Below are 26,410 nucleotides of genomic sequence, written 5' to 3' on the forward strand. Positions count from 1 at the left end.
GAAGTTGATGCTGAAACTGCTATGAAGAAAAATCACAAACAAATACATCCTTCCCCGTTGAAATAACTTTGTAAGATAAAAAAAAATTGCTGGTATCGTTGTATAATCAAAAAAACATATTTCTGATATTAATGAGTCATGTTTTTATTTTAACAGTCTATGATTCATATTGGTAACGCTTGTTTTTTTTTTGTTTTTTAAGTCAGAATAAATAATAACTGCTACTCACCACTACGCAATTGAGCATTGCCTTTGTTAATGCCCTCTTTTTTATAATAAAGCAAAAGCGTGGGCTTTAGACTGGAATTTTTTTTAGAGGGATCTTAGCAAAACCAACTTTAAGAAACAATGACTTAGAGCATTAAGTTGAAACTTTGAGGGACGTTGAGGGCATTGTTAAAATAAACAAAAGTCGCTATGTTATTAGTAGTAACAGCATGTACTTGATGATAATACCGTCACTGTTACGGATATTACCACGACTAAGGGTACAAGGTTGAAACTTCCGGGAATGTTTAACTAAATCAAAACAAGCTATCGGAACCCAGAGGCGCAAATTGATGTTATCAGCCAAATATCAAGAACGACTAAGGGTTGTTAGGGTATGTTTAGAGTGATGCTTAACTACGATGAAGTATCATGTTCATTCTACTGTTATTACTACTTCTGCTGCCACTACAATTACTGTGACTACAACTGCAAATTTAGAAAAAAAGATTCATGTGAGTGAAGTCATATTTATGAGAGCACTTCAAGAAAATACACTCCCAGGAGTAAACAATACGATTACTCCTAGGGTGAGGGGGCTATCATATAGGTATTCTATGTATTGTTTCTGGTTATAGCTTGTCTTCTAACCGAAAACAAAGTGAGCCTCTTCTTGATGTCATTGGCAAGTCCCAATGACTTCTAATTAAAAATTACTTAGTTTTTTGCATCTTTCTAGGTTTCTGCTGGGTTTTGCACCGGATTTCGATGGCATTGTTCTTCTAACGTTGTGTTTCACAATTCTTTTTTTTTTACTTCATTTTTGACACGTTTTGATTCTCGCTATCGCTTGCAATTCGTGTTACCGCTTATATTCTAACTATACATTGCTTTGTCCTTGCTGTGGCATATCTTTCAACCGCATATTTCTTTGTTCTTCACTTTTGTATTTGACTCGGTGTAATTTTCGCTGACGCAAGTATTCTAATTGTACATTTTTTTGTTCTTCATTTTCGTTTATCCTTACTTTAGGTATTTCTTCAATACCCCTTACCTTAACTGCCTGGATTAGTCTTATCATATTTGATGGCTTAGGCTGTTCAATTGTCCTCTGTGAATTATGAAACTACTTAAAACACCTTTTCTAAATAGACTCTATACACTTGTTATTTTATTTTAGATATGTTCTTTTTTAATGTTTCATACGTCATAGATATAAAAACGATATATTTACTCCTGGAGGGAGGAGGGTGGAAATGATGATCTCTTGAAATGTGATCATAAATATGACTTCAATCATATGATTTTGTTCCAAAATTAAAGCTCCGAATAAATTTTCTCATGCTTATGATCTATGCAGATCCTTTACACAGGCCAGAAAATCCCAGGATGTCAGTTTTCCAAAATATCTTTAACAGATACTGATGCTCGCTGTCGCTAGGTGAATGTATATATACGTGTTTCAAATCTGGTGAAGTTATATGCATAAAATAAGCAGATAAGACTTTACCAGGGAACAAAATTGTGTTATAACAATGTTATATTTTATCAATTCTACCAATAATATTCAATTCAAAGACATTCTAAAAATTAAAAGGAAAAATTTGCTGGTTCATGGTTTTAAGGTAAGAAAAGAAAAAAAAAGTATATTCATTGCGTAAAAACAGATCTAAGACCTTTGAGACTAAAGCAGGCAGCGCTAGTTCATTTCAACGTTCAATTATCCTAGTCGCCTACTTTATTCAGCAGAAGAAGAATTGCCTGAAAGAGTAATTCTATTTACAGCGAGTTATCCACTTATATGTGATCGCATGCTAGGTTTGAAATGCTTTGTCTGTCAGGACAGGGGTTCAAATCCTGGTGTTTTGGTGATTTGATTTGGATCAGGGGTCAGTTGTGTGACTATGTAAGCTCAGCCAGTCAATCCAGATTTAAATGGTTACCTGAAGAAATCTGGAGACGGTAAACAGGTAAGATGTGTGAAAGCACAGGATGCCCTCCCTCCCCCATTGCACTTCCTGGCTGAAGGACCATGAGACGGACATCAGCACCACCGGAAGAAATTGAAAGGTCTCATGGCTTATTTTTACTTTTGTATTCACTCCCCTTCATCCTTAAAAAAAAAAAAATCTAATTTCAAAGAGTTGCCTATATTTATAATATCTTGTGTTATTCGTGTAATTTGTCAGTTCTTGAAATCCTCAACTTACCAGAGAAGGTCAGACCCTCCATTCATGCATAATCTATTTACACTTGTCCTGCTTACGCGCGCGATAGCCTGAATTCTGAAATTAAGAATTAAAAAAAAGCTAATTTTAATTCAGCAAAAGAAAAAAATTGGCAGTGTTCCAACAGGGTTGCGTCATAGAGAACAATAAAAATACACAAGATAAAATATTAATGCAGAAAATTTTGACACTTATAAGAATTCAGCTGCACTAATTTACACTTCATATTTCATTAAAGGCCACACCACGAACGTCTTCACATTTATCCTCCAATTCATCCTGAAAACGAACAAAAGATATTAACGGGCTTTACTAAATTTTCCGTATTGTGTTTTTTCGTCAACTTTTGTTTAGCTAAATGAAGGCTAGTAGTAAACAGTATGTAAATAGAGATTTTGGGTGTTTTAAAATTTATGTTGAAATGAATATATATATATATATATATATATATATATATATATATATATATATATATATATATATATATATATATATATATATATATATATTATATATATAAATTAAAACGAAAAGTGTCTCATTAAGTTCCTATGGGCAATGGTTGACTGGTGGCGTCAATTCTCAAAAATCTGTGCATGTGAGGTAAAAGGTAAAGGGGGGGATAAATGTAATTTTCAAAATCTATTGGAAATCTGTCAAAACTCAAAATTTATTTCAGTACTTTTCAAAATTTATTTCAAAATCTAATCATTTATACTTTTCATAAACTGCGTAATTACCAGCTGTATGGGTAGTTAGCTCAAGCAGTGGACAGGAAAACTCCTTAGACACACTTTGCGTCAGATAAGGAGTGGTAACAGACCTCATACTCAACCTTCGTAATAATCATCTAAAAAGAAGTAGGAGTCTGCCCTCCTAATACCCTTATATAGATTACAGAGGGTAATGATCCCTCCCCTTCTCGTGTCCAAAAAAAGGATGGAGATAATGTTTTGTTTTTACTCTTGGTAATGCAATCCTCACACTAATCTCAAATGATGGTATAGTTGACTTTCAATTTTTTTTTTTTTTTATTTTTTTTTTTTTTACAGAATACTTTATTGGTTTTGAATAGAAAATCTGTCGATATATTTCAAGACATATAACATACTGACCTCTGTTAGAGATCGCTTCTCGTTTTAGTATAAATGCCGTGTTATGGTTACAAAATTAGCTGCAGGTAAAAATGCATATATAACAGAAAGTCGTTTTTAATTTTAATATTTTTTTATCGAGGGACTAAAGGCTTCCCATACATATTTTTGGCCTGGACAACTAACTGGAGATGGCGCTTGCCTATATAAGTGCATTCAGCTTTTCGAGCAGGGTCCAGTGGTAGATTTAATTAAGAAAGTGACTTTTTGTGTATACACGCACTTGAGATGGCCCGATACTCCTACACAAAATCTGGTTTTCTAACTACTTATAAAAGCTTGAAATTTTGTAAAACTTTAGTAGAAATATTTGAGTCTGAACTTTAATTTTTTTTTAACTAGTTGTAAAAGGTTGAGAACAATTATTATATTATTCCTCGTGAATCACAGCCAAAGATGTATTTAGTACAGATTTTGATTGATATGAATATATTGGGGGCAAGGATTATATATTTAAAGCAATATCCATGCAAAAATTGCAATTTTCTAATTTCTGATAGATGATTGAAAAGAAATGTCACATAGCATCTCCTGAATCACTGAAACTAACATGCTAACTGACACACTAGTAAAATACATAAAAAAGTAATAAAAAAAAACAGAAACTAATTACGTCAATATGGAAAGAACTGATCAACCGCTTCCGATAAGAAAAGAGAACATTAACCAGAATATTATGTTAATGTTATTGAAAAACTTACCTCTGGGATTTCAAGGCACTTGCCCCATTCTCTAAGAGTAATGAAATGATCGTCATCAACATCACACTTATTGAGGAATGGGCTAATACAGTGTTCAAGAGCCATCAAGGGAGCCTTAATTGGAAATAATTCGTGACGAGATACTTTCCTGAAATGAAATTTTTGAACAATTACTACAAGATAGCAGTAAAGCTTGTTGGACAATATACCCTAACAAAAAAATCGAAGTCCCCCCCTCTAGCCGAAAAAAAAAGTTTCAACTTAATCCATGGAGAAAACAGAGCAGATTTAAATTTTAGCTTTGTAAATACTCATTTGTAATGACATAATATCAGAACCATATCCCGGAGTTTCGTTCGGCGAGAGGTACAAAAAACTATAAAATGCTATACAAATTGTAAAAGTATAAATATATATATATATATATATATATATATATATATATATATATATATATATATATATATATATATATAAATATATATATATATATATATATATATATATATATATATTGGGGGGGGGGTCAAACTGGCTACCCCTCCTGGATAATGAATACAATCCTTTTCCCTCTTTGTTATTCGAATTGCCTATCTACTACTTCCCAAAAAGTAATTTAATGTTGACTTCATACTGTAAAATTACCGCTTTTACTCAAAAAGATGATATAATCTTAACATTTAATTCTTTACCAACAAACAGAAAGAAAAAGAACGATGAGCTTAAACCCGGAACCTCAAGATCAAAAGTCTTATGCTCTGCCTACTGAATTAGCCGGGCTTATTAATATGTTTTAGACCTCTGATATATTTATTTATCAAAATATAAGGTTTGGTAAAGACAAGTTTCTCTACCGTTGCAGGAAACTGCCAATTATACAGGTAGAAATGACTTATTAATTCCATGATAATACTTTAAGAGACTTTTGGAGCTTTTTATAGACAAGACCGCAAAGCTTTTACAGTGGCGACGCCTGATTTTATACTCGACTGGGCTGTCAACATAAGCAATAAAAAATTTGAAAACGTCTGCTTCAAAATTACTATAATAAAAATGCGAAAATAGCCCATAATTTATATAAAGTGGGATATAAGAAGAAAAGATTTATACTTTTATAGCTACAATTACAGAAAAGCTGTAAAGTTACTCGTAGAAAGTCTTGTGACTCAAAAGCTTCTCTTCGTTTTTACCGGCTTAATATTAATGGGAGCGATGTTATTTGCAAAAAAAAATAAAGGACATTTTCAACACGGACGTTTAGGATAGTCAAGGCCATAATTAGGATAGTCAACATGCCAAATTAAAAAATTAATTGAATTAAAATAATCAACATGATGGAAAATAACTACTAAATGATTAAATCTTGTGACTCAAAAGTTTTTCTTCGTTTTTACTGGCTTAATATTCATGGGAGCGACGTTATTTGCAAAAAAATAAAGGACATTTTCAACACGGACGTTTAGGATAGTCAAGGCCATAATTAGGATAGTCAACATGCCAAATTAAAAAATTAATTGAATTAAAATAATCAATATGATGGAAAATAACTATTTAATGATTAAATTTAAATGACTTTCTAGTTGCCCCCTTCTCTTCCCCAAAAAATATTTATATGCAAATGATCAACCAAGTTTTGACAGAGCGCTATGCTTTTCCCCCACCTTATGCAAAGTGGCTGGTTGTCACATAATAAAGATCATGATTTTCATCTTACCATGTAATTCCAAGTGTGAAGGAAAATGAGGAGGGTAGAGATGGAAAAGGAAAATTAGAATTAGTAAGCATAACTTTGAAGGAATAAACAGCGCTTAGAAAACAAGTTGATATGATTGTTGAAATGGAGAGAACGTTAAGCTTTTTTTACTGAGTTTGTTTTTCTAACCAAAAAAATTAACAATCAGATTTTAAAAGGACAGAGTTATTTTTCTTTCTAGGAATTGCTCCTTGTTCGGGTAGCCTTGTCACCCAGAATTAATTAAGCCAAAATAACAGTAATCCATGTTGTAAAAGGTTTTTTCCTCTAGAAATAAGAAATGACGAAATTTGCTGGTGGAAATACATAGGAAAAACAAACCAATGGCATTAGAACACTCCTAGAAAGTAACCTCACTGGGTCTCTTTGATAGAACTGTTAAATTTGCACGGAGCTACTGAAATAATCAACCAGGCACAAGACCGTATCCAGTGGGAGAGGAGGGAGTCCCTGGGTTTGAAATCCCTCAAAAGTTTTTTGGTTTTACCCAGAAAAAATTTAACAAAAATGCATTTAAACTGTTTTTTGATACTTTTTTCAATTTTTTTGGGGGGAAGAACCCCCTCCACCCCCCAACAAAAATCCTGGATATATACTTAAATAGGCATAATGTATGGGGCGTGATCCACACAAGAATAGACGGTTATGTTACGGTTATGTTACGGTTATAATTATGTTATATTAGGATATTCAGACACTGCTTTAGAGAGGCCTTTCAAAGATTTAAAAAAAAGACTTATAAGAATAAATTCGAAAAACCGGAAAAGATAACATAAGGACAATTAAATAAACTTGATAAAAATTGTTGCGCATGAGAGCAAAGTCTAAACCTGTTCAAGAAGAAGAAACTTACAAAAAACTAAAATAGAAGGAAATGAAATAAGTAAAACAATAAATGAAAGAAGAAATAAAATAGAATAGAAACTAAAAATAAAATGAAAATACGAAGAAGCGAGAAATTCTATTTCCTATTTACAACTGTATCGTTTATAAAAGCGATAAATTTCTTGTTTAATTTGTTCCGGGTTATATTTGCGTAATATAGCTAATTTCTTTCTTGACTCAGATGGCAACACAGTACAAGCACAATTGTTGTCTTTTTGTCTAACCTTTGATGGGCTATAAAAGAAAGACGGGTGAATATAAAACAAAGTATTTTACTAACACAAGTTTATATCAAAAGTTGCAACTCAGATTATTGTCTCACTAATTATATCGGGTGAAGGTGATGAATTATAAAAAAAAGGTAAAGGATACCGCATTAGACTTTACAGTCCCTACCGGCGGTGATGGTCTCCGTTTCTTGGCCCTTCAGCCAGGAAGTGCAATGGGGGGCTGGGGGCCAGCCATCCTGTGCTTTCGCACACCCTTCCTGTTTACCTTCCTCAGATTTCTCCAGGTACCCATTTAGAGCTGGGTCGACTCTGGCTAAGCTTACAGAGTCACGCCGCTGACCCACCACCTTCACAATTGAGATATTTGTCTCACTACGAATAAGCTATACAATGCTTGCATCACAAAATGTCAGCGAGGCACGACGGTCTATTTGAGCTCCTTATTGCTTTGGTAGTGCCCCCCCCCTTCCGCAAACAACTTCTTCAATTCAGGGAAAATATTGAAACCACTCAAGGAGGTCAAGGCTATATCGCGGGTACTTTAAAAAAAAACACAAAAATGAATGCGCACAAAATCCCAAAACAACCCTAGCAGTTTGAATCAACACTCAACAACCCAAGGTTTTGGGAAATTGGGACGAAAGAGCTGTATGGCTTGTGCATTTTATGCAATTGGAATTAAGTTAGTTCAATTTAATGACAATTTCAATTAGATTACTACAAATAGTGGATTTGAATACAGTATTAAAATACAAATATGCATTCTGTGTGATTGAGTGGTCTAGCCATAACGTATACAGCTTAGATAAGAGATCAAAACAAATGACAGAAAACTAAAAGCCGCCACCTACTTTCCAAGAAATCTTAAAAAAAACATTTAACTTCTCCTGTTTTGCGCCAAAGACAGATATTCAGATTAAAAAAACTTGTATCATTAGGCAATGCTAATTTCGCTTTTCAATTGAATTTTATATTTAAATGAATTTTCTTTTTAGAGTTCAGGAAAGGGCAGTCCCTATTAATATTCTAGCGTTAAAAATCAGCTAAAATGACATATCATTCGAATAGTGACTTCTCTGCTGTGCTACCAGCCTGATAATGACCCGTCGGGTAGTTATAGTAACGGAAATTAGTTCCAGTAAAATACAAAAGCAACATACGGTACCAACAATCATGTGAAATCTTAGAAATAGAAAAATAATGTAGTTTGTCCAACGAAAAAAAAATCCTGCAAGTCCGGTAAAGATGTTTAATTGATGAACTATATAATCAATGTTAAAATAATCCTCATCGAGTTATTTTTAAGTCTTTGAAGAGACTTCAAACAGACGAAAAGGCAGAAGCCCATACAGAAATACAATAAAGAAAATATGGATTAATGAAGAAATAATGAATGGTTTTTAGAAAACTATTAGGCGGAAAATGGTAAAGTGGTATGAGAGCATACCAGTATTCCGGAAAACTTTCAAAGACAGTGTCCTTACATGCTTATGAAACGACAAATTATCACCCAGAGTAACTCCAAGGTATCTCAGTAATTAATGTTGTTAACTGGAATATTAGTGTTTTTCTTGAACCCTATTTTATATTTTAGAATTTAAAAAGAATATAATCGTAATATTAAAACAATTAAACAAATATAGGTTACAATAAAAAAATTTGTTTTTTAAAGAAGTGAAATAACCATCATATCATATCTATAATAGGTTTGTTGGCTGGGGCTGCCAAATTCCATTCTTTTCCCGGGCACTGGTAGGTCTAGATCCATCCCTGTTATATAGAGAATCAGGGACGTAGTCTGCTATGGGGCAGGGGGGCAATGCCCCTCCCAGACCTCAATTCGCCCCCCACCAATACCCCAGTTAATACCCCAGCTGAAATTTAGTTTCTTCAAAAATATTGTAAAAACTAAGACAAGCCTGCATAATTTCAAGTATCAACAGAAATGGATCAGTTTTCTTTACTTTATATTAACATTTATAGCACTATAAAGTACCTTTATCATACTTTTACAGTACTATATAGTAAATTTATAGTACCAAATGGCTAATTTTTTAGGTTTTACATTCATTTTCACTCGATTTGGGAAAATTGACTCCAACTTTGCCCCCCGCCCCAGGATTTTGACGAAATTCACCATTGTAGAGAAGTAAGCTTGATCTCCTTTGTTCCTTTATTTTTATATTCATCCTTCTTTGCTTAATAGGCCAAATGACCCCTGTACGCCAAAATGCAACACATATATAAAAATGCAATAAAGCTTACGAAGTAAATACCAATAAATCTAAAAAAAATAATAAATGAGGAAAATACCTATCATGAGGATGTCCATCTAAATCGCAGAATTTCCAAATAGCTGCATTTGCCCATCTCTTAGATTGCTCCACTTCAGCTTCCTTTTCTAGTTTTAAATAATGTGGAGAGAGTTCATGTCGGGCAGCAAGATCACGCATGATGTTAAAGAGCCAGTCACGCATGCGCCTTGGGAAGTCATCCATCTCTTGTTCGGTGCACTCCTAAAAAAATCGATTTTTTGAATTACTTAAAAGCTGGAATCTGTTATCGCAATATTTTACGGTTATTTTACAAGTTGCGCCGATAGCTATATTGGCAAGTGTGTATTCCTCCGAGAAGCCCTGGTAGGAAGAGACCACTTAGGAATATTTGTTTAGATTTGAGGTGTTTTGCTTTTAACTTTACGATGGCGTACAATTACTAATGATAATCTTGCATAGTGACTAATCGATATTTCTATTTGGTTGACTGTTAGGTTTTACTGTTATGTTCTATGTAATTGGATAGGCGAGTAAGGTCAAGGTCATGTTAAAGTTCTTATTTGTCTCAATTGCTAAAGCAGGAAAACTATTTTTTTCACTGAATTGATTACCTTTAACAAATTATATATAATGTGCATCTAGAAAGTAAGATTCCACTTTTTTTACTGAAATAGTGAAAATACCCTCCTATCGCAACTACTGGTCAAATACAACCTCTTTATCCCCTGGTAGCTTATGCTACAGATTTTAACTGATAAAAAGTTTTTGCATTTCAATAATAATTTATTACAGAAGCCTAAGGGAGACCCTTATTGCAACAAGATTCATTAAATTCGTCCCTTGATAGAAGAGGTCCGAGCCAAATTCATGAAGTTACACCCAAAAGAACATCAGACAATTGATGAGGAAACAGTTTTGACGAAGCAGCGAATATCATTGCAGCCATTTGTGGGAAGGAGGTCGATGCTGATTTTGTCCTCCAACTTGCAAGGAGAATCCTAATGAACATGAACTACGAGCTTTTTTCCAAAACGGGTCATCGTCACTCGGCCTGCCTCAGACCCCAAATGACCAGGGCATACTTATTATGGTTAAACCCTCCCTTGATAGAAAAGCTTCCTGCTAACTCTATGAAATTACACCCAGAAGAACATCAATTTACTGATAAGCAAAAAGTTTCGACGAAGCAGAGATTATCATCGAAGCAATATAATAATAATAAAAAAATGAAATAAGTGGGGACAAAATTTCGTTGCCAGGGTAGGAATAAATTAATTTGTATATGACTTAGAAAAGTCGAATTGCAAAGAATTAGTTTATACGAACTATTTGAGGGGTTGCTACTAATTTTGTCGTCCAGCTTGCATGGGGAATCCCAAAGCCCATAAACTACAATATTACATTATTTTATGCTTTTTATGCTTTATTTTACAACAATTTTTCGTCACTTGACCTGGCCCAAACCCCAAATGACCAAGACATAATTATTATGGATACAGTAATTGAAGTCCATTGTGGTGGAGACTACATTTTATTTACTCTTCTTAGATTTAGAATAAGATATTTTTATTAATTATTTCACTAAAAAATGCGTTTTTTCGGTGTTCTTATTGAAAAAATGAAAAAAACAGCACCCCATTCACTAGACTTTAAAAAAATTATCTAGCCTTCCTCTCCTCAAATTTACATAAATTGAAGTCATTAGCTAGATCAAAGGTTAACGGACTTAAAGGCTGTTTCTTTGAACTAGATAAAAAAAAAGGAAATTTTCAGAGTATTAAGCTTGTAGGACTGGTGGGAGCGAGAGCAGCATGTTTTTTGAAATGATACTGTCTTGAATGAATTTACTAGTCCTTGGCGTGCAGTTAGATTTTTTACTGAAAATTTACTGAGCTTCATTTACGAATTGTATTAATATTTATTTGCAAGAATTTATATTGATTTTTAGAATTTAATAATTTATTAAGAATAACATTTTAAAATTTGACCAATCAAATGTTATCGATTGCAAACTATTTGGTGTTGATTTGAAAATCCATGGAATTGTGTCTAAAATTTAGAAGTTTATTTTACAAAGAGCTGTGAGCTACGAAACACAGACGTTAATTATCTTCGTAAATTTTTTTCATCAGGCCTTGGTCTGATTAGGCTTAAAATAAATTTTACTATAAATTATCAATTTTACTATACATTTGATATTTTAATTAATCTTTGATTAGATGTTTTTAGCTGAAAGTCATGGCTACAAAGTGTCCAATAGATACACTTTGAACTAAGACTGTGGCCAATCGCTGTATTAGGTCAACGTAAAAATCTACAAAACGATCATAGTAATAATTTAAAACCATCCCAGTCGGCAAAAGCAAACTATTTAAAATTAAAAATATGTAACGTATGTTAAGGCTCTGGTCAAGCATGAAAAATTTTCTAAGAAAAGTTTACTAATTTATTCTCACATTAATTAATTTCCCCTCCGGATATTAGATTATTTACTGACTTTTCTATAACGCAACATAAACTGACCTAACGTGTATTTCTAAGTAAACCTCAAGTCTACTTGTCACCAGGGTTGCCGCTTTTAGAACGAAATTGCTATTTTAACATATTTCATTATGTATAGCACTGTAGAATGTGCTCAGAGTTGCTAAAATAGCACAAAATTCTATTTTAGCACTATTACAGTCAAGTTTTAGCCTATAGCACCGGAAATAGCTGTGTAGCACGCAAACTGAGGCAATTGTAGCACTTTAAGAACTCCCAATGTTGGCAACCCTGCTCGGCACTGCCTTCGTTACGAATAAAATTTGCTGCATAAGCTACTAAAGTATTAAGTTATACTAGTGTGAAAATTTTTAGGGTATAGTGGGAAAGAACCATTAGCGAGAATTTAAATTTCTTACAAAATCAGTTCAACGAAATCTCTGTTTTAAAGGATGTAAATGTAGGGCAATGGGTTATAAATACAGTTGTAAGACTGTTTTTGGCATTGTTGCTAACATCAAAATTCTCAATGTCACCTGAATATATAGGATGATAAACCTGTAAAAAAAGAAGGATCTTGAAGGAACAAAAAAACAAAGAAATGTTCTTAATAATGTGGGCTGAACTGCGGTGATAATAAGTATTGTATATGCCATAACCCTTGTAGTAGCATAGTGTATTAATGCTAAGGGTGGCAACACGGCACCCCGGGTTAGATTCTAGCTGCCACATTGCTGGACAACAGGTTTACTACCTGTCCCTGTAAAGTAAAAATAAAAAGTAAAAGTGAAAGTATAAAGTAGAAGTAAAAGTATAAATAAAGTCAAAATAAAGGCCTAAAACAAATGAAATGTCGTTTCGATCTTCAGTTCTACATCCCTGGTTATGGAGGATCCTTATCCTTTGTGTAAGTGTCACAGTTTCAACCTTAGTTTCACTTAAACTTCAATCCTCTGTCGCCAGAATAGAGTAATTTATTCATTGTGCTGGAACAGTTTGACAAGGTTGTATTGTTACATTTGACATATTATGGCTTGACTTAGGATAAAGTCTCTGTGAAGGTAGCATTCGAAATACAAACATAGAAAAGTTTACTACATTGAATGACTGAATATCACTTAAATTCATGAAAACATTTATAATTGTTCGTTTCTGAAAGTAGCTACACTCGATAGATTGAATCTTCATCCCTCGCCGATGGCCCTTGCTCTGTTTGGGCTGGCTCTATTGTCCTGTTTTTTAACCAAAATACATGAATGTATTTATGCAATTACCATTTATAGAAAGCAGCTTAAATATATGAAATTTAGAACAAAAATTTTTGCATCCAAGCTTAACATTCAATTGAACAAACTTGAAAATAACTGAATTTTTTATTTTAGAAGCTGCTATTCAAACAGATTAGCCAATAAATCAGATTAGCCAATAGCGTCTAAGTAAAGTCATATGTCTTCAATGTATTATTCAATTCTGCATAGTTGATTTATGCAATATTAGACAATATATTACGCAATTCTGCAAAGTTTTCATGCATGAATCACATAGGCTAGCATTACCAGGATACGTAGAGCAGACAAGACTGCCACCTGCCCGTTTTTCAGTGCTTTCCTAGGGAGTGCTCCACAATGTTTTTTATGTGCGTCAAATGAATAAATCTAGTCAAATACGTGCGTCAAATGAATAAATCTAGTCAAATGTGTGTGTCAAATGAATAAATCTAGTCAAATACGTGCGTCAAATGAATAAATCTAGTCAAATGTGTGTGTCAAATGAATAAATCTAGTCAAATACGTGCGTCAAATGAATAAATGCAGTCGAATACGTGAGTCAAATAAATAAATCTAGTCAAATATGGGCATCAAATGAATAAAGCTAGTCAAATACGTGCGTCAAATGAATAAATCTAGTCAAATATGTGCGTCAAATGAATAAATCTAGACAAACACGTGCGTCAAATTAATAAGTCTAGTCAAATTTGTGCGTCAAACGAATAAATCTAGTCAAATAAGTGTGGGAAATGAATAAATCTAGTCAAATATGTGCGTCAAATGAATAAATCTAGTCAAATACATACGTCAAATGAATAAATCCAGTCAAATACGTGCGTCAAATGAATAAATCTAGTCAAATCTAAGAAAAAAAGCGAACCAGATATTCACCCAGATGAAGATACTTTTTCATGAGGCGATGTGAAACCAGGTTGCTAAAGCAAACTACCGAGTCAGCTCCTCGGAGGAACTAGCTTACGGCCTTTTGCTGCATTTGAGCGAAGACCGTACACTGCTACTCTCTATTTTTCTCAATTCGGGCGCATTTTGTTTTGACTTGAAATTTTATTTTTGGTTCGCAGTAAATGCGGAAAACTCCGTGCAAACCCAAAAATTTTCATTTTTATAGTAATCACGTCATAGCCATGATCAAATAAATTCAAAAAATTTCGCAAAATACTTTAATTTTCAAATGCACTAAATAAAAACGAAATACTTTTTTTCTGCTCTCCAAAAAAACTGAGCTTTTTTAAGACCAAAAATAAAAAGGGCGGTCATGAGGCGGAAACTCGTCCAGGAAAATTATATGGTGACTCCCCAAAACTACCACTTTTATTCTTAAACCTTATTTTTCAGGTAGTAAGAACAAATATTTTTCCACTTTTCAATGCATTTGGATACAAAAAAAAACATTAAAATTTTAATATACTCTCTTTAGTCGTTTTCAAGTCATTTAGGACAGTCAAGAGCATCTTTCATTTTAGTCCTAACCTCACGTCTATAGTTTACGTTAACAACATCTCTCTTGTCAACCTTCATGCCGAGACCACGACTACCCCTATTTCAAAAAGCCATCATATTATGGTTACAGCGTCAAATGCAACCTAATAAAGAATTAACTCTAGTCTAGAGTAACAGAAAACTCAAAAATGTATTTTGAAAAATACTTGTATGTGATGAATATTCCTGTAAATGGACAAGCGGTTTTCTGAAGATTTGATCTTTGCTCCTAGCTTAACAATTAATACTTCCTGCAAACAACATCACGCTTGTAAACTTTCATGCCAGAAACGCGTCTACCTCTGTTTCTAAACAACCAACAGCCATAGCATTATCTGTATATGATGAATACAAAGCCTGCAAATGGGTACAGAATTTTCTGAAGCTTTGATCTATGATCCTAGCCTAGCGAATTATAGTTCATTTTAAAAACATCTCGCTTGTGAACTTTCAGGCCGGGACCAAGTATAAATCTATTTTAAGCATCCAACCGCCATAGTATGACATAAATATAATGAATACCTTGCATGTAAGCGGGTATACTCTTTCCCAAAGATTTGATCTTTGATCACAATTCGATTTCTGCTAAAAGCATCTCGCTTGTAAACCTTCATCCCAAGACTGCACCTACCTCTATTTCAATCCACAAACAGCCACAGCATTGATCTTTGCTCCTAATTTAACGATTTGTAGTTTATTTTAACAGGATCTCGCTTGTAAACATTTATGTCGGAACCACGTCTACCTCTATTTCAAATAACCAGCAGTCACAGTATTACCTACTGATGACAAATATTATGCCCGTAAACGAGTATATGATTTTACGTTGATTTGGTTTTTGATTCTCTGAACAGACAGGGAAATAATAGCATTTAAAAGACTTACAGGCATGTCCCTGCACTCTCCATAATACTCGATATGGGCATGGGAGTATTTTGGTCCTAGACATTCTTGAGAGCCAGTCGTGCAGAGACACCTCATTCGGTAAAGCTCACAGTCTGAGTTGAATGTTTCATTATGATTGGTGCAGACTTTCCTTCTGTCGTCAACTTCGGGTAGACAGGATTCTACACAACGGCATTCAGCCTCACCAGAGTCGCTGATCTTACATTCTTTGCCGGCACCACATCGTTTCTTTGCACATGGATCTACTCCAAAAATTATTCAAATAATAATAAAGACTCAATAAGCTATAAAATACAAGAAAAAAAAATAAGCTAAATTTAATAATAAGCTAAATACTACAGACTGAAAATTATACTTTTGGGTATACTTAGGAAGTTAAATGGCGGTGATCCCCAACTAAATTTTGCGATTCTTAACCGCTTCATAGTTTAGTTCGGCTATTTGCTTTCTTTTTTTTCATCTAGGTGAGTCTAGAGCTTGAATCAAGCAAAAGTTTTCTAAACTTTCGAATTTTTTTACTTTTGTAATTTTTGAACTTTTATAAGCTTTAGGATATTGTGTAAGTTTCTGAAATAGTATTAATTTCAGTGCAGGCCTTTCTTCTCTCACCAACATCTATAACACAGGATCCTACACAACGACACTCGGCCTCATCAGCGTCACTTATCTTAAATTGGGAAACATTTTTTGGGAAGCAATTCAGTTTTTTCTAACAAGATTCGTTGTACTAGCTCTAAAAAATTTTCGATTCTCACAAAAATAGAGTCTTTGGTAACCGAATGAGTGCTTCCTGGGGTATGAAATTGGGTAGTAGTTGCTAATTTCAGAACCCTAAGAAATCTGAAGCGAGAATACCAACTTCCCAATTTTACTATGCTATGAATTCTGTTCTAAAAACTTTTGATTTTGTTCTAAGCAGTGATACCGATTCACGATATGTGTGTGGTGGGGGGATTTCTTTTGAGTTTTTTTAAGTGAAAAACCTAGGATGGGAGCTGTTTTAAAAATTCCCTGATAAATGATGATAAAAAGAAAGGTATTTTCAATTCAGGGGGGCAGTTGCGAGTCCCCCTTTTCCTGATTAGTGTGACTATTCCCAGGTTTGGGACCTCTATGAAACATTTTTTAGCAGAAGTCATCGGTCGAAGCAACCACGAATATTTTGTAAATGACAAATGTTTCATTCGTGTAACCTTTCAGTTTCGGCTCTTAGGGGGAGAGTAGGGGGAGTTAACAGACCAAAGAACACTTGCTCTTTGTTTTCTACAGGTATCCACCAAATGTACTATCATATTACCTACTTAGTTTACTGATTTTCCTGCGCACCGGAATTAGCGGCCAGCATCCCCGATTTTTAGATAACTTCAATTTTCTCGGGTACAAAATAAGACAGCTACCGTCCCGACTTCAGATCCACGGGGGCACAGCTCGGGCACCGAAGCACCGACTTTAGATTTCCAATTTATACATTTCTCGTAACAAATTTTTTGTAACCATTGAAACACAAGTATGTGACAACATTGATTAAATAATTTTCAAAATCAACATTCGATTGCTATTCGTCATATTCGTCAACGCCACTATGACATCGCCGCGCAACTCATCAGGTTCTTTTTCGGATTTTTTTTTTTATTTTAAGGTATTTTATTCTAGTCATATTTCTGAATATGATTCAGAAAATTTTCATTTATCAGCAAAACTTGAGTACAAAATATCACAAAAAACATCAAAATTAATTCAATTTGGTCTACATGCTTTTTTTCAAGAAATGGAGATGAAGATATGGAAAAAATAAAAATTCCGGATCCAATTTGCTTATACTCACTGCCAACTACGCCCTCTACTCTATTTTAATAAAAAAAAGTTTCAAAGCTTAAAAAATGATTATAACCGTTAAAATGTGTATTTGAAAGTTTGTACCCCTAAAAATTCTGCCCCGGGGCAAGTGCTCCCTCTGTCCCCTTAAAACCGCCTCTGCAGTGATCCAATAAGCCTGATTTCTCGGGATTATTAGAAGCCTTGTAGTCGCTTACTAGCTCCTGTGTTGCGATGGTTTATTCTAATATCTGGCCATATTCAGTAAATAAATCAATGGGAGTGACACACCCATAGCATCCTTAATTTGGTTGTCGAATTGAGCGTCTAAAAAGATAAATACCGTCAATTTGGTCATATCCTCCACGGACGTTTTCTTCATCGGCTGTCATCATATCAATTATATCTTGTGATACTCCAGTGCCAGATGAAGGCTCAGCTTCTGACTTCTCAACTTTCTTGTGCTTTCTTCGTCGCTAAATACAAAATAAAATATAATTGACGATTAATATAAAAATAAGAAACATGCCTTTTTATTTGAACAAAATTATAGTCGATACTTAGTTTCATGTATTTAAAAGTCTTTCCACACACTTTTTCTAATTTTCCAAATTAACCACCCCTCGAACTCCCCCGAAGAGAGCCAATCCGGTCTGGTTATGTCAATCACGTATCTAGGACTTATGCCTATTCTTCCCACCAAGTATCACCATGATCTCTCCACTCTAAGCATACTCCAACTGATCAAACCTATTGCGCTCGCAATGGAGTTTTGAACAGAACAAATCTCTGAACTAAAATAATGTCTTAAAATTGCAATGAACGGAATTTCTAGACAAGGATTGTCGTGACAAAGGTTGACTAAAATTTATAACGAGTTGCCTACCCAACGTGTTCTATGATGATACTCTACCCTCACCATAGGCTACGTCATTTTAAAACTGATTCTGAAAGACAAGTTCTGAAAGACAAGTTGTATCCGTAAAAAATGAAGAACATGTTTTCCTTTAAACTCGAGGACAGAAGAAAAAATTAAATGTGAGTATTTGAATTGGTCAAGTACAAACTTTCATAGCCATGGTAATACAAAATCTAAAGGATGCGTCACTTAAAGTCTAAACTGGCAGACCCTTAAAGAGGCAGACTTAAAACTGGCAGACCTTAAACTGGCAGACCCTTAAAGTCTAAACTGGCAGTGCTGACCTCCGTTCCATCGCCCTTCAACCATGGACCTTTCACAACCAAGCATATCATAAAAAAAGAAAAATTCTTTAATCATTTAGCTTTAGCATGCGAAAACCTTGTTCTTACCTGAAAAACTTTTCAAGTTTTTTTTATCTGCAGCTATGCAGTATTTGATAGTAGGGGGCAGCAAATTAAAAAAAAATATAGCCGGGTGAAAATCTGGGAAAAATAATCTAGAAATATACGGTACCAAATAGCTTGCTACTTGTTCCCGTGAAAACACCCAGCAACTGAAACGTCGATTCGACGCCCTATGCGCCAGCAATGGCTCTGGAGGATCTTTATCCTTTTTTTTTTTTTCCTTTGAAGGTTAATGGTTGCCGCATGGTTGCCGCAGGATTGGTTGAACTCGACTCCTCCCATATAGAAGAAGTCTCATCACCATTGTACTGTTACAATTTTTCTATATTTAAGAATCAACAGATTGTTAATGATTGAATCTAGGGAGGAAAAGTATTGTCAAGTTTAACTAGTTAGATTTGTTCATTTATTACACATTTCGATGCGGCAACGCTGACCAAAATAAGGTACTGACCTTAAAACTTACTCAAAAGAAAAGTATTAGAAAATTGCTCTTTTCAGGTGTGAGTACACCTAAGATGAGTCCAGGGGTATTGTTTTATGTTCTGATGTCCTTGGTTCTTTAGTTGATAAAAAACTTATCATCATAAACGCATGTGATAGTCTCCCCATGTATCTGATGAAAAGTGATATTGTAAAAACTGATATCGCAGTTTTCACGAGTGAATAGACCTAAGATAGGTGCAGGGGCCTTTGCATTTTGGTAATGCAAAATTTTATCATAAGTATTCTGCAATAGCTGAAAACAGAGATAAAATATGGAAACTGACACACTAACAGAACTGAAAGGTTTGGTTACTATCGTAGCTACCATATTATGTTTTTACTTTTTTTTATTATTAATATTAAAGGCTCGAATGAATAATTTCTTTGTAAAATAAATAATAATTAGGGTCCAGGGGACAATAAAGTTTTTATTTCGATGTCGACACCCTTTCGTAATACAAAATTCTGTTACAAGTATTCTCCAATTGCTGACAACAATTACAAAACATAGAAACTGATTACTCAAAGAGCGGAATGATTTGGCTAGTATCGTACCTACTTCAGTTCTACTACCTACTTCAGCTTTATGTTGAGTACTTCAATGCAAACACCTTATTCAACTATTATAAACACTTAAATAATAGAGCTAATATTACTAGAATATCAAAAGGCTACAAGATTAAAAAAAAAATTAAAAGTAAAAAAATAAATGAGAAATTATACCTTTTTCTCTGCAGCATCTGACAGAACAATGAGGCCGATAAGAACAAGGAAAAGAAGCCACTTTCCCTTCATTCTGACTAGATGGGTGTGTACCTATAATGCGAATTGGCACTATTAATTCAATCTACAGACACTCAAGCAATTGGACAGGTTCTCCAATCTGGAAAATCAATTAGAATTTCCAGGGCGTTCGAGAGAGAAATGTGTGCCAAAAGACACATGCTTGTTTATTTGTATTAAATGTGAAGTCCGTGAAATGAGGCCGACTGTGATCTAAATAGCAAGGAAAATAAATACTACAATGAGCACCTTTTCCAGCAATTAATTTATACCGGGATCACAGTCATAATAAGAAGGATGGGGGGGGGGGTGCTCATGCAATCTACTATTTTTCTATATTGAAAAATAATTATATAGAGCAGGATATTCAAGTAAGCAACTTATCCATGCTATGAGAGTTACAACTTATCAAGATCAAGAGCCATTCGAAGAGGAGGAAGGGCAACCAGGGCAGGCACCTCAAGGGCCATGGCTGGGGGGGGGTGTGCAAAATTTGATCAAATTGTCCACTTTATTTCGGATTTTTTTTATATATTTGAGTCGGGAGGGTGGTGTAGTAATTAATTTTTTCCTGGAACCAACAATACTAGGAACGGCTTTGTCAAGACCTACCGAGTTTTCATTGCCGGCATATTCAAAACCAAAAAAAACAACAACAAAAAAACAAGAACAAATCCATCCATTGGACAATGTAAATTTTAGTTACGCATGGATTCCTTCTAATCCTGGTTTAGTTTAGTTTATAAGAATTTAGTTCTAAACCAGAAGAACTTTGAATTTTAAATAACTTACCTTGTCTGAAATTAGTCCCTAGTTTGAAAACTAGTGCATTACTTTCTCGTATTAAATAAAAAAAAACAAGTTTTTTCAACTGAATGTAAGGAGCGACATTAAAACTTAAAACGAACAGAAATTACTCCGCATATGAAAGGGGCTGTTCCCTCCTAAACGCTCCGCTCTCTACGCTAAAGTTTGACCCTTTGTCACACCTCTACTTTTTAAAACAATAAAAAAAATTAAAAGACGTAAGTCATCCCCAAAGACATAGTTATTAGGTTTTTCAACTATGCTCAACAAAATGGCTATCTCAAAATTTTGACCCGTTGACTCTGGAGAAAAATGAGCTTGGGAGGGGGGCTAGATGCCATCAAATTTTTTGGTCACTTAAAAGGGGCACTAGAACTGTTAATTTCCGTTAGAATGAGCCCTTTTGCGACACTCTAGGACCACTGGGTCGATACAATCACCACTGAAAAAAAAAACAAAAAAACAAATAAACACGCACCCGTGACCGGTCTTGTGGCAAAAAATGCAAAATTCCACATTTTTGCAGATATGAGCTTGAAATCTTAACAGTAGGGTTCTCTGATTTGCTGAATCTGGTGGTGTGATTTTCATTAAGATTCTATGACTTTTAGGGTTTTTTCTCTTTTTTTTCGAAAATAAGGGAAATTTTCTCAGGCTTGTAGCTTTTGGTGGGTAAGCCTAAACTTGATGAAACTTATACATTTGAAACCAGCATAAAATCCGCTTCTTTTGATGCATCTACTGGTATCAAAATTCCATTTTTTAAAGCTTCGGTTACTTTTGAGCCGAGTCAACCCTCGTTACCACAAACTGTTCAATTTGTTTTGCAGATGAGTCAATATTGACAAAAACAACCAGTTATTGATGCCGAAACTGTGATCCAAGCTGTTTTAATCCAGGTTAAGCACTATTCTCACAATCTCTTTGACTGTATGAATCTACTACTACTACTACTAACAACTCACCCCAGAACCATGCTGCCTGAGCCATACACAGCTACGCAAGCTCCTTCTCCAGACCAATCTACTCAAAACCTAACTCTTTACACCCTCCCAGGAAGTTCCCATTTTATTTAAATCTTTCTTTATGACATCCTCCCACCCCAAGCGCAGACGACCTGCTTTCCGTTTAGCCTTAGACGACTGGCCGAAAAGAACAAGCATACTGTCATCCTTCATTCACAAAACGTGCCCTAGCTATCTCAACCTTTCTCTCATTATAGCCCTAGAAAGCGGGATTGGACCGCTCTTTTCGTACAGCCTACTTTTTGAAATACATACAGTCAGCAGGGCACCCAGAACAATCCGTACAACGTTTTGAGATGAAAATTGGATTCGCCTATATATTAATACAGAACTGAATAAAGAATGCTTATTGGGTCCATTAGCATCATAGATAGAGATTTGTTCAGGGCGGGAGCTCATTCTGGGAAAAGCGTATCATAAAAGCAATACAAAACAAGCAAATTACTGGAAAATTATGAGATATCTATGAAAATATGAAGAAAAATCTTGTATTATGTGCTGAATTATTGGCTATGCAAGCGCATCATATGGGAAAAAGCGACCAAGCTTCAGAGCCATATTTGGTCACTGTCATCACTGTAGCTTCTAATATTCTAATTTTGGTTTGCAGACTTATCTTCTATTTTCCAATTTTTTTTTTATAACTCTGAAAAAATACTTTGAGCCTTGGCTATTCTACTTTTAACATCTTCACTGCTCCCACCGTCTTTACTAATAGTACTACCAAGGTAAGTGAAGCTGCCCACCTGAACAATCTTTTTATTACCCAGCGTCACCTTTTCATCTTCACTTATTCCTAGCCTTAGTGACTCAGTCTTCTCAACATTTATTTTCGAGCCTATTCTAGCACTCTGAACTTGCAAAACCTCTAAAAGTGCATTCATTTTCCATGAACTTTCATCTAGGATGCTTAAATCATCAGCATAATCTAAATCCAGGAGAGTTTTTCATCCCCATTTGATTCTATTGTCTTCCATTGCTTTTCCTGTGCTTCTTAAGACAAATCCATAAAAAGGGGGGTAGAACACAACCCTGCTTAACTCCTGATTTAATGCCAAACCTGCCGCTAACCTCATTTCCTACTTTATCCACAGCAGCGTTATTCTCGTACATAACACTAATCACTTTAATGTATTTGTCTTGTGTACGATACAAGCTCGTATATGTTTTTTACTGTTTTAAAAGGTAGAGTTAAGAGAAAGAGTCAAACTTTAGCGTAAAGAGCAGGGCGTTGATGAGGAAGCAGTCCCTTTCTTATACGAAGTAATTTCTGTTCGTTTTAAGTTTTAACGTCGCTCCTTACTTTCCGTTGAAAAAACTTGTTTTTTTATATAAAACTGAGGGTCAAAGGTGTTTGATAACCCGTGCACTTATGAATTATTAGCATAAGAGTGAAAATTTGGTCGACACATCCTCTACCTTTTCTAAAAGCCGCACTGTTCTTCTCTTAAAACTCTGTCTACAGCACCTCTTAGTCTATCGGATCTTTTTTTCGTCATTTTTGCGGATTTGTCATTGTCGGAAATGATCAAAATCCTAAATAGTTTAAACAGGGAAAGTTATCGCTTGTGGCATTCTTGTTTCACAAGGCATCATAGAAAAGATGCGAAACTAGGGGGTGCCAAGTATATGAGGCGGGGGTGGGGGGTAGGCATAAATTCTAAAAGATTTCTTAAGATCTCTTAAGATTTTTAAAGCATTTTTTGTAATAGAATTCAAAAAATTTAGCTCACGTTTCAAAATTGATGTATTTTCAAAATCAAATCAGTTTTTAGAAAGTAACTTTCTTAATTTTTTTTTAAATGAAACATGAATAAAGCTAATTTTCAGAGTCTAAGGATGTATCGTTGGTAAGTTTCAGCCCCAAAATCTCTCCAACACAGCATATTTTAATCACAAGCTGAATGAACTTGGAATTAGAAAGCTGACTACAAACTGTTTTAGCAAGGTGAGTGATGAACTGGGTGGCAAAACCTACGGTATAAAATTCAAAAAATTCTAGTAATATGCTAGGTCATTTCATTATTATAGCGATAAATCTGAATAAAGCCAACGTTTCGCCCACAGTTGAAAGTCAAAACTAACTAAATTTCCATAGACATGTTCTCTATCATCGGTTCCATCACACGTAGCTCGAACACTTAGGTTTTTTTCAATGCAAATGAAAATTTACAATAAGAAGGACAATATTCAAGAAGGCAACGTAGACAACATCAAAACGAGCGTTAGTGAACAACAAAACAACAAAAAATCGTTGGATAATTTTCATCAAAGGGTTAATGTTCCTATTACCTGAACAATTGTTAAGGGTCATGAAACTATTGCTAATAGATGCATTTTAACTTTTTGAACATCTTTTCTCTCTTGCAAAACTACCGCAAACTCACCGTTACGGAGTTATTCCGGCCAAAATATCCTGTATTTACACATATAGAATTGCGATCCTTTCCGTTTTCGTTGATCGGATATTTGAAATCGCGAATCTGTAGTAGTTTAGAAACAAATTTGGGCTATATATTTGCACATCAAGGGGGTGGGGGTAAAGCATAGCATATATTAAATACGTAAACTAACCATTGCTGTATTTAATATATGCTATTCTTTACCCCCCCCCCCCTAATGTGCAAATATATAATAACTCCATGACGGCGAGTTTGCGGTAATTTTGCAAGAGAGAAAAGATGTTCAAAAGGTCAAAATGCATCTATTAACAATAGTTTCATGACCCTAAACAATTGTTCAGGTAATAGGAACATTGACCCATCAAAATAGTCTATTTATTTTCCCTTATTAGGATATAGGGAAAATAATGAGTTGAAGAAAAAGTTGCCGTAAACTTCCAGAGCCGATTTCAAATCCTATCAAAATATGAGACTTTACGGATGTAGTCGCTAAAAACCATCACTTACATATTTAAATCACTTATAGCGAAATGGATTCTTAAGTATTATATCGACCACGCCCAAGATGTGAAGTTAGGTTAACCATAATGGAATATACCAAATCCCACGCCTATTCGATCCGCCCCATCTATCAATACATACAAACTGGGGGGAATAAACGGCACCAAGCTACATTCTTCCATCATTTGAAATTATATCTAGCGGTGTACATGTGGCGGGCGGCAGTGACGGCAGAAGGCAGAGCTCCCTTCAACATGATTCTGACTGACCTGTATGCGTTGCCAGCTTTCCATAATTCTCTGTTGTAGTTTCCATAATTTTGTTAATAAAGCATTGTATTTTCATCATATTTTGGTATATAGCCTATCATTATGGTTAACCTAACGTCACTTCTTGGCTGTGGTCGATATAATACGCAAGTACAAAAAAAGGATTAAAGCAGAGACAAAGGGCAAAGAATAGCTGTGAATGCGGGTATGAGAGGCTAACAATCACAAAAAGATACATGAGCAGAATTGCCGAAATACCGGATTGCCTCCCAGTGACAAAAATCAGTGACATTAAAATCTACGGTACTTAAGTAGTATCCAGAACACATTAGAAAAGTTTGTTCTGTTGATCTCTTGGTTTGAATGTCTGCAATCAGTTATAATTAACTTTGTATTAATGAGAAAAACTATGATGCCAGTATAGACTATTTTAATTGAATATTTAATGCATAGAGGAGATTAGGGTAAGTTAGGTATTTAACATAATGCTTTCTCGGTGGCCTGCTTTCCATAATTCGTTGTTGTAGTTTCCATAATTTTGTTTCTAATTAAAGTATCGTATTTTCATAATGTTTTGCTATATTTCAGTATGATTAACCTAACTTCACTTCTAGAGTGTGTTCTGGATAATACACAAGTACCAAATCTACTTATAAAGGCGGGTCTATTTCTTAGCTATCTCAATTGTCCATGAATAAGAATTTATAAAAAATTTTGACTTCATTACACTGAGAAAATCTCTCATTGAATTTTCATGATCGCTTCCGGCATATCTCCATCCCATCCCTATCCCCCCTAATTCTTGGATATAGCCCTCGAAGTTTTTATTTTCAAGTTAGCATTATTTGGCATCATGAGTCAGCTGTTACTGAGAAACAATAAAAATATAATAATTAAACCAACGAGATCAGCAAATTTTTGAATACAGCTTAGGGCTAGGCCTATATTCAGATATTAGCGCATAAAGAGAGGGTTTAGGATACTGTTATATTGGAAGCGACTTAATTACTAAATATAATTAAGTAAGATTTCTTTCATTATTGGGGTTGCTTTTGGCTCATTAAAGGAAACTTAAGCCGAAACTATCGACTGATAAGTGGTTGCAGTACGATTGTTTACACCCCTGTGCACCAGGTAACATTCTGCCACTTTACTTTTCAATTTGCCCGTAGCTCTTTTCCGCTCACCCATAGTTTTAGGCTCACGTGAACCCGCATTTGCTTTGTTGAGGTAAAAAAAAGGCAAAATCTTACCCTAATTCCTCTGTATTAAATTATTCCTTCCCTTGTCGCCGGATAAGAAACACTGAAGTTTTAATCTGAAGTCGGTCATTTTTTGGCTCAGTCTGAGATAACAGAGAAATTGGCGATAACAAAATTTTGTCAACCGATCTCTCAGAACTGGCAG

At 34.7% G+C, this 26,410-nt stretch overlaps 1 protein-coding gene across 1 annotated transcript; it reads right to left on the reverse strand.

Moving 5' to 3' along the window:
- Positions 1-2,505: 2,505 nt before the first annotated feature.
- LOC136032270 (SPARC-like) lies at positions 2,506-26,410 on the reverse strand. The gene is made up of 7 exons (XM_065712525.1): positions 26,257-26,410; positions 19,940-20,032; positions 17,748-17,880; positions 15,569-15,831; positions 9,472-9,674; positions 4,291-4,438; positions 2,506-2,714 (listed from the first exon to the last, which is right to left on the reverse strand). Exons 2-7 carry the CDS (start codon positions 20,009-20,011, stop codon positions 2,658-2,660), a joined length of 876 nt encoding a protein of 291 aa, XP_065568597.1. The 5' UTR covers positions 20,012-20,032; positions 26,257-26,410; the 3' UTR covers positions 2,506-2,657.

This window comes from Artemia franciscana, chromosome 10 (assembly GCF_032884065.1).
Source record: "Artemia franciscana chromosome 10, ASM3288406v1, whole genome shotgun sequence".
Taxonomy (NCBI): domain Eukaryota; kingdom Metazoa; phylum Arthropoda; class Branchiopoda; order Anostraca; family Artemiidae; genus Artemia; species Artemia franciscana.

Bases quoted from the DNA above. Each gene is read 5' to 3' on its own strand.
- LOC136032270 (XM_065712525.1), bottom strand. From the start codon at position 20,011: ATGAAGGGAAAGTGGCTTCTTTTCCTTGTTCTTATCGGCCTCATTGTT. The intron at 4,439-9,471 runs GTATTTTCCTCA...ATTTCATTTCAG, and splicing joins GATGGACATCCTCATGATAG to GAAAGTATCTCGTCACGAAT. The intron at 2,715-4,290 runs GTAAGTTTTTCA...GTTCGTTTTCAG, and splicing joins AGTGCCTTGAAATCCCAGAG to GATGAATTGGAGGATAAATG.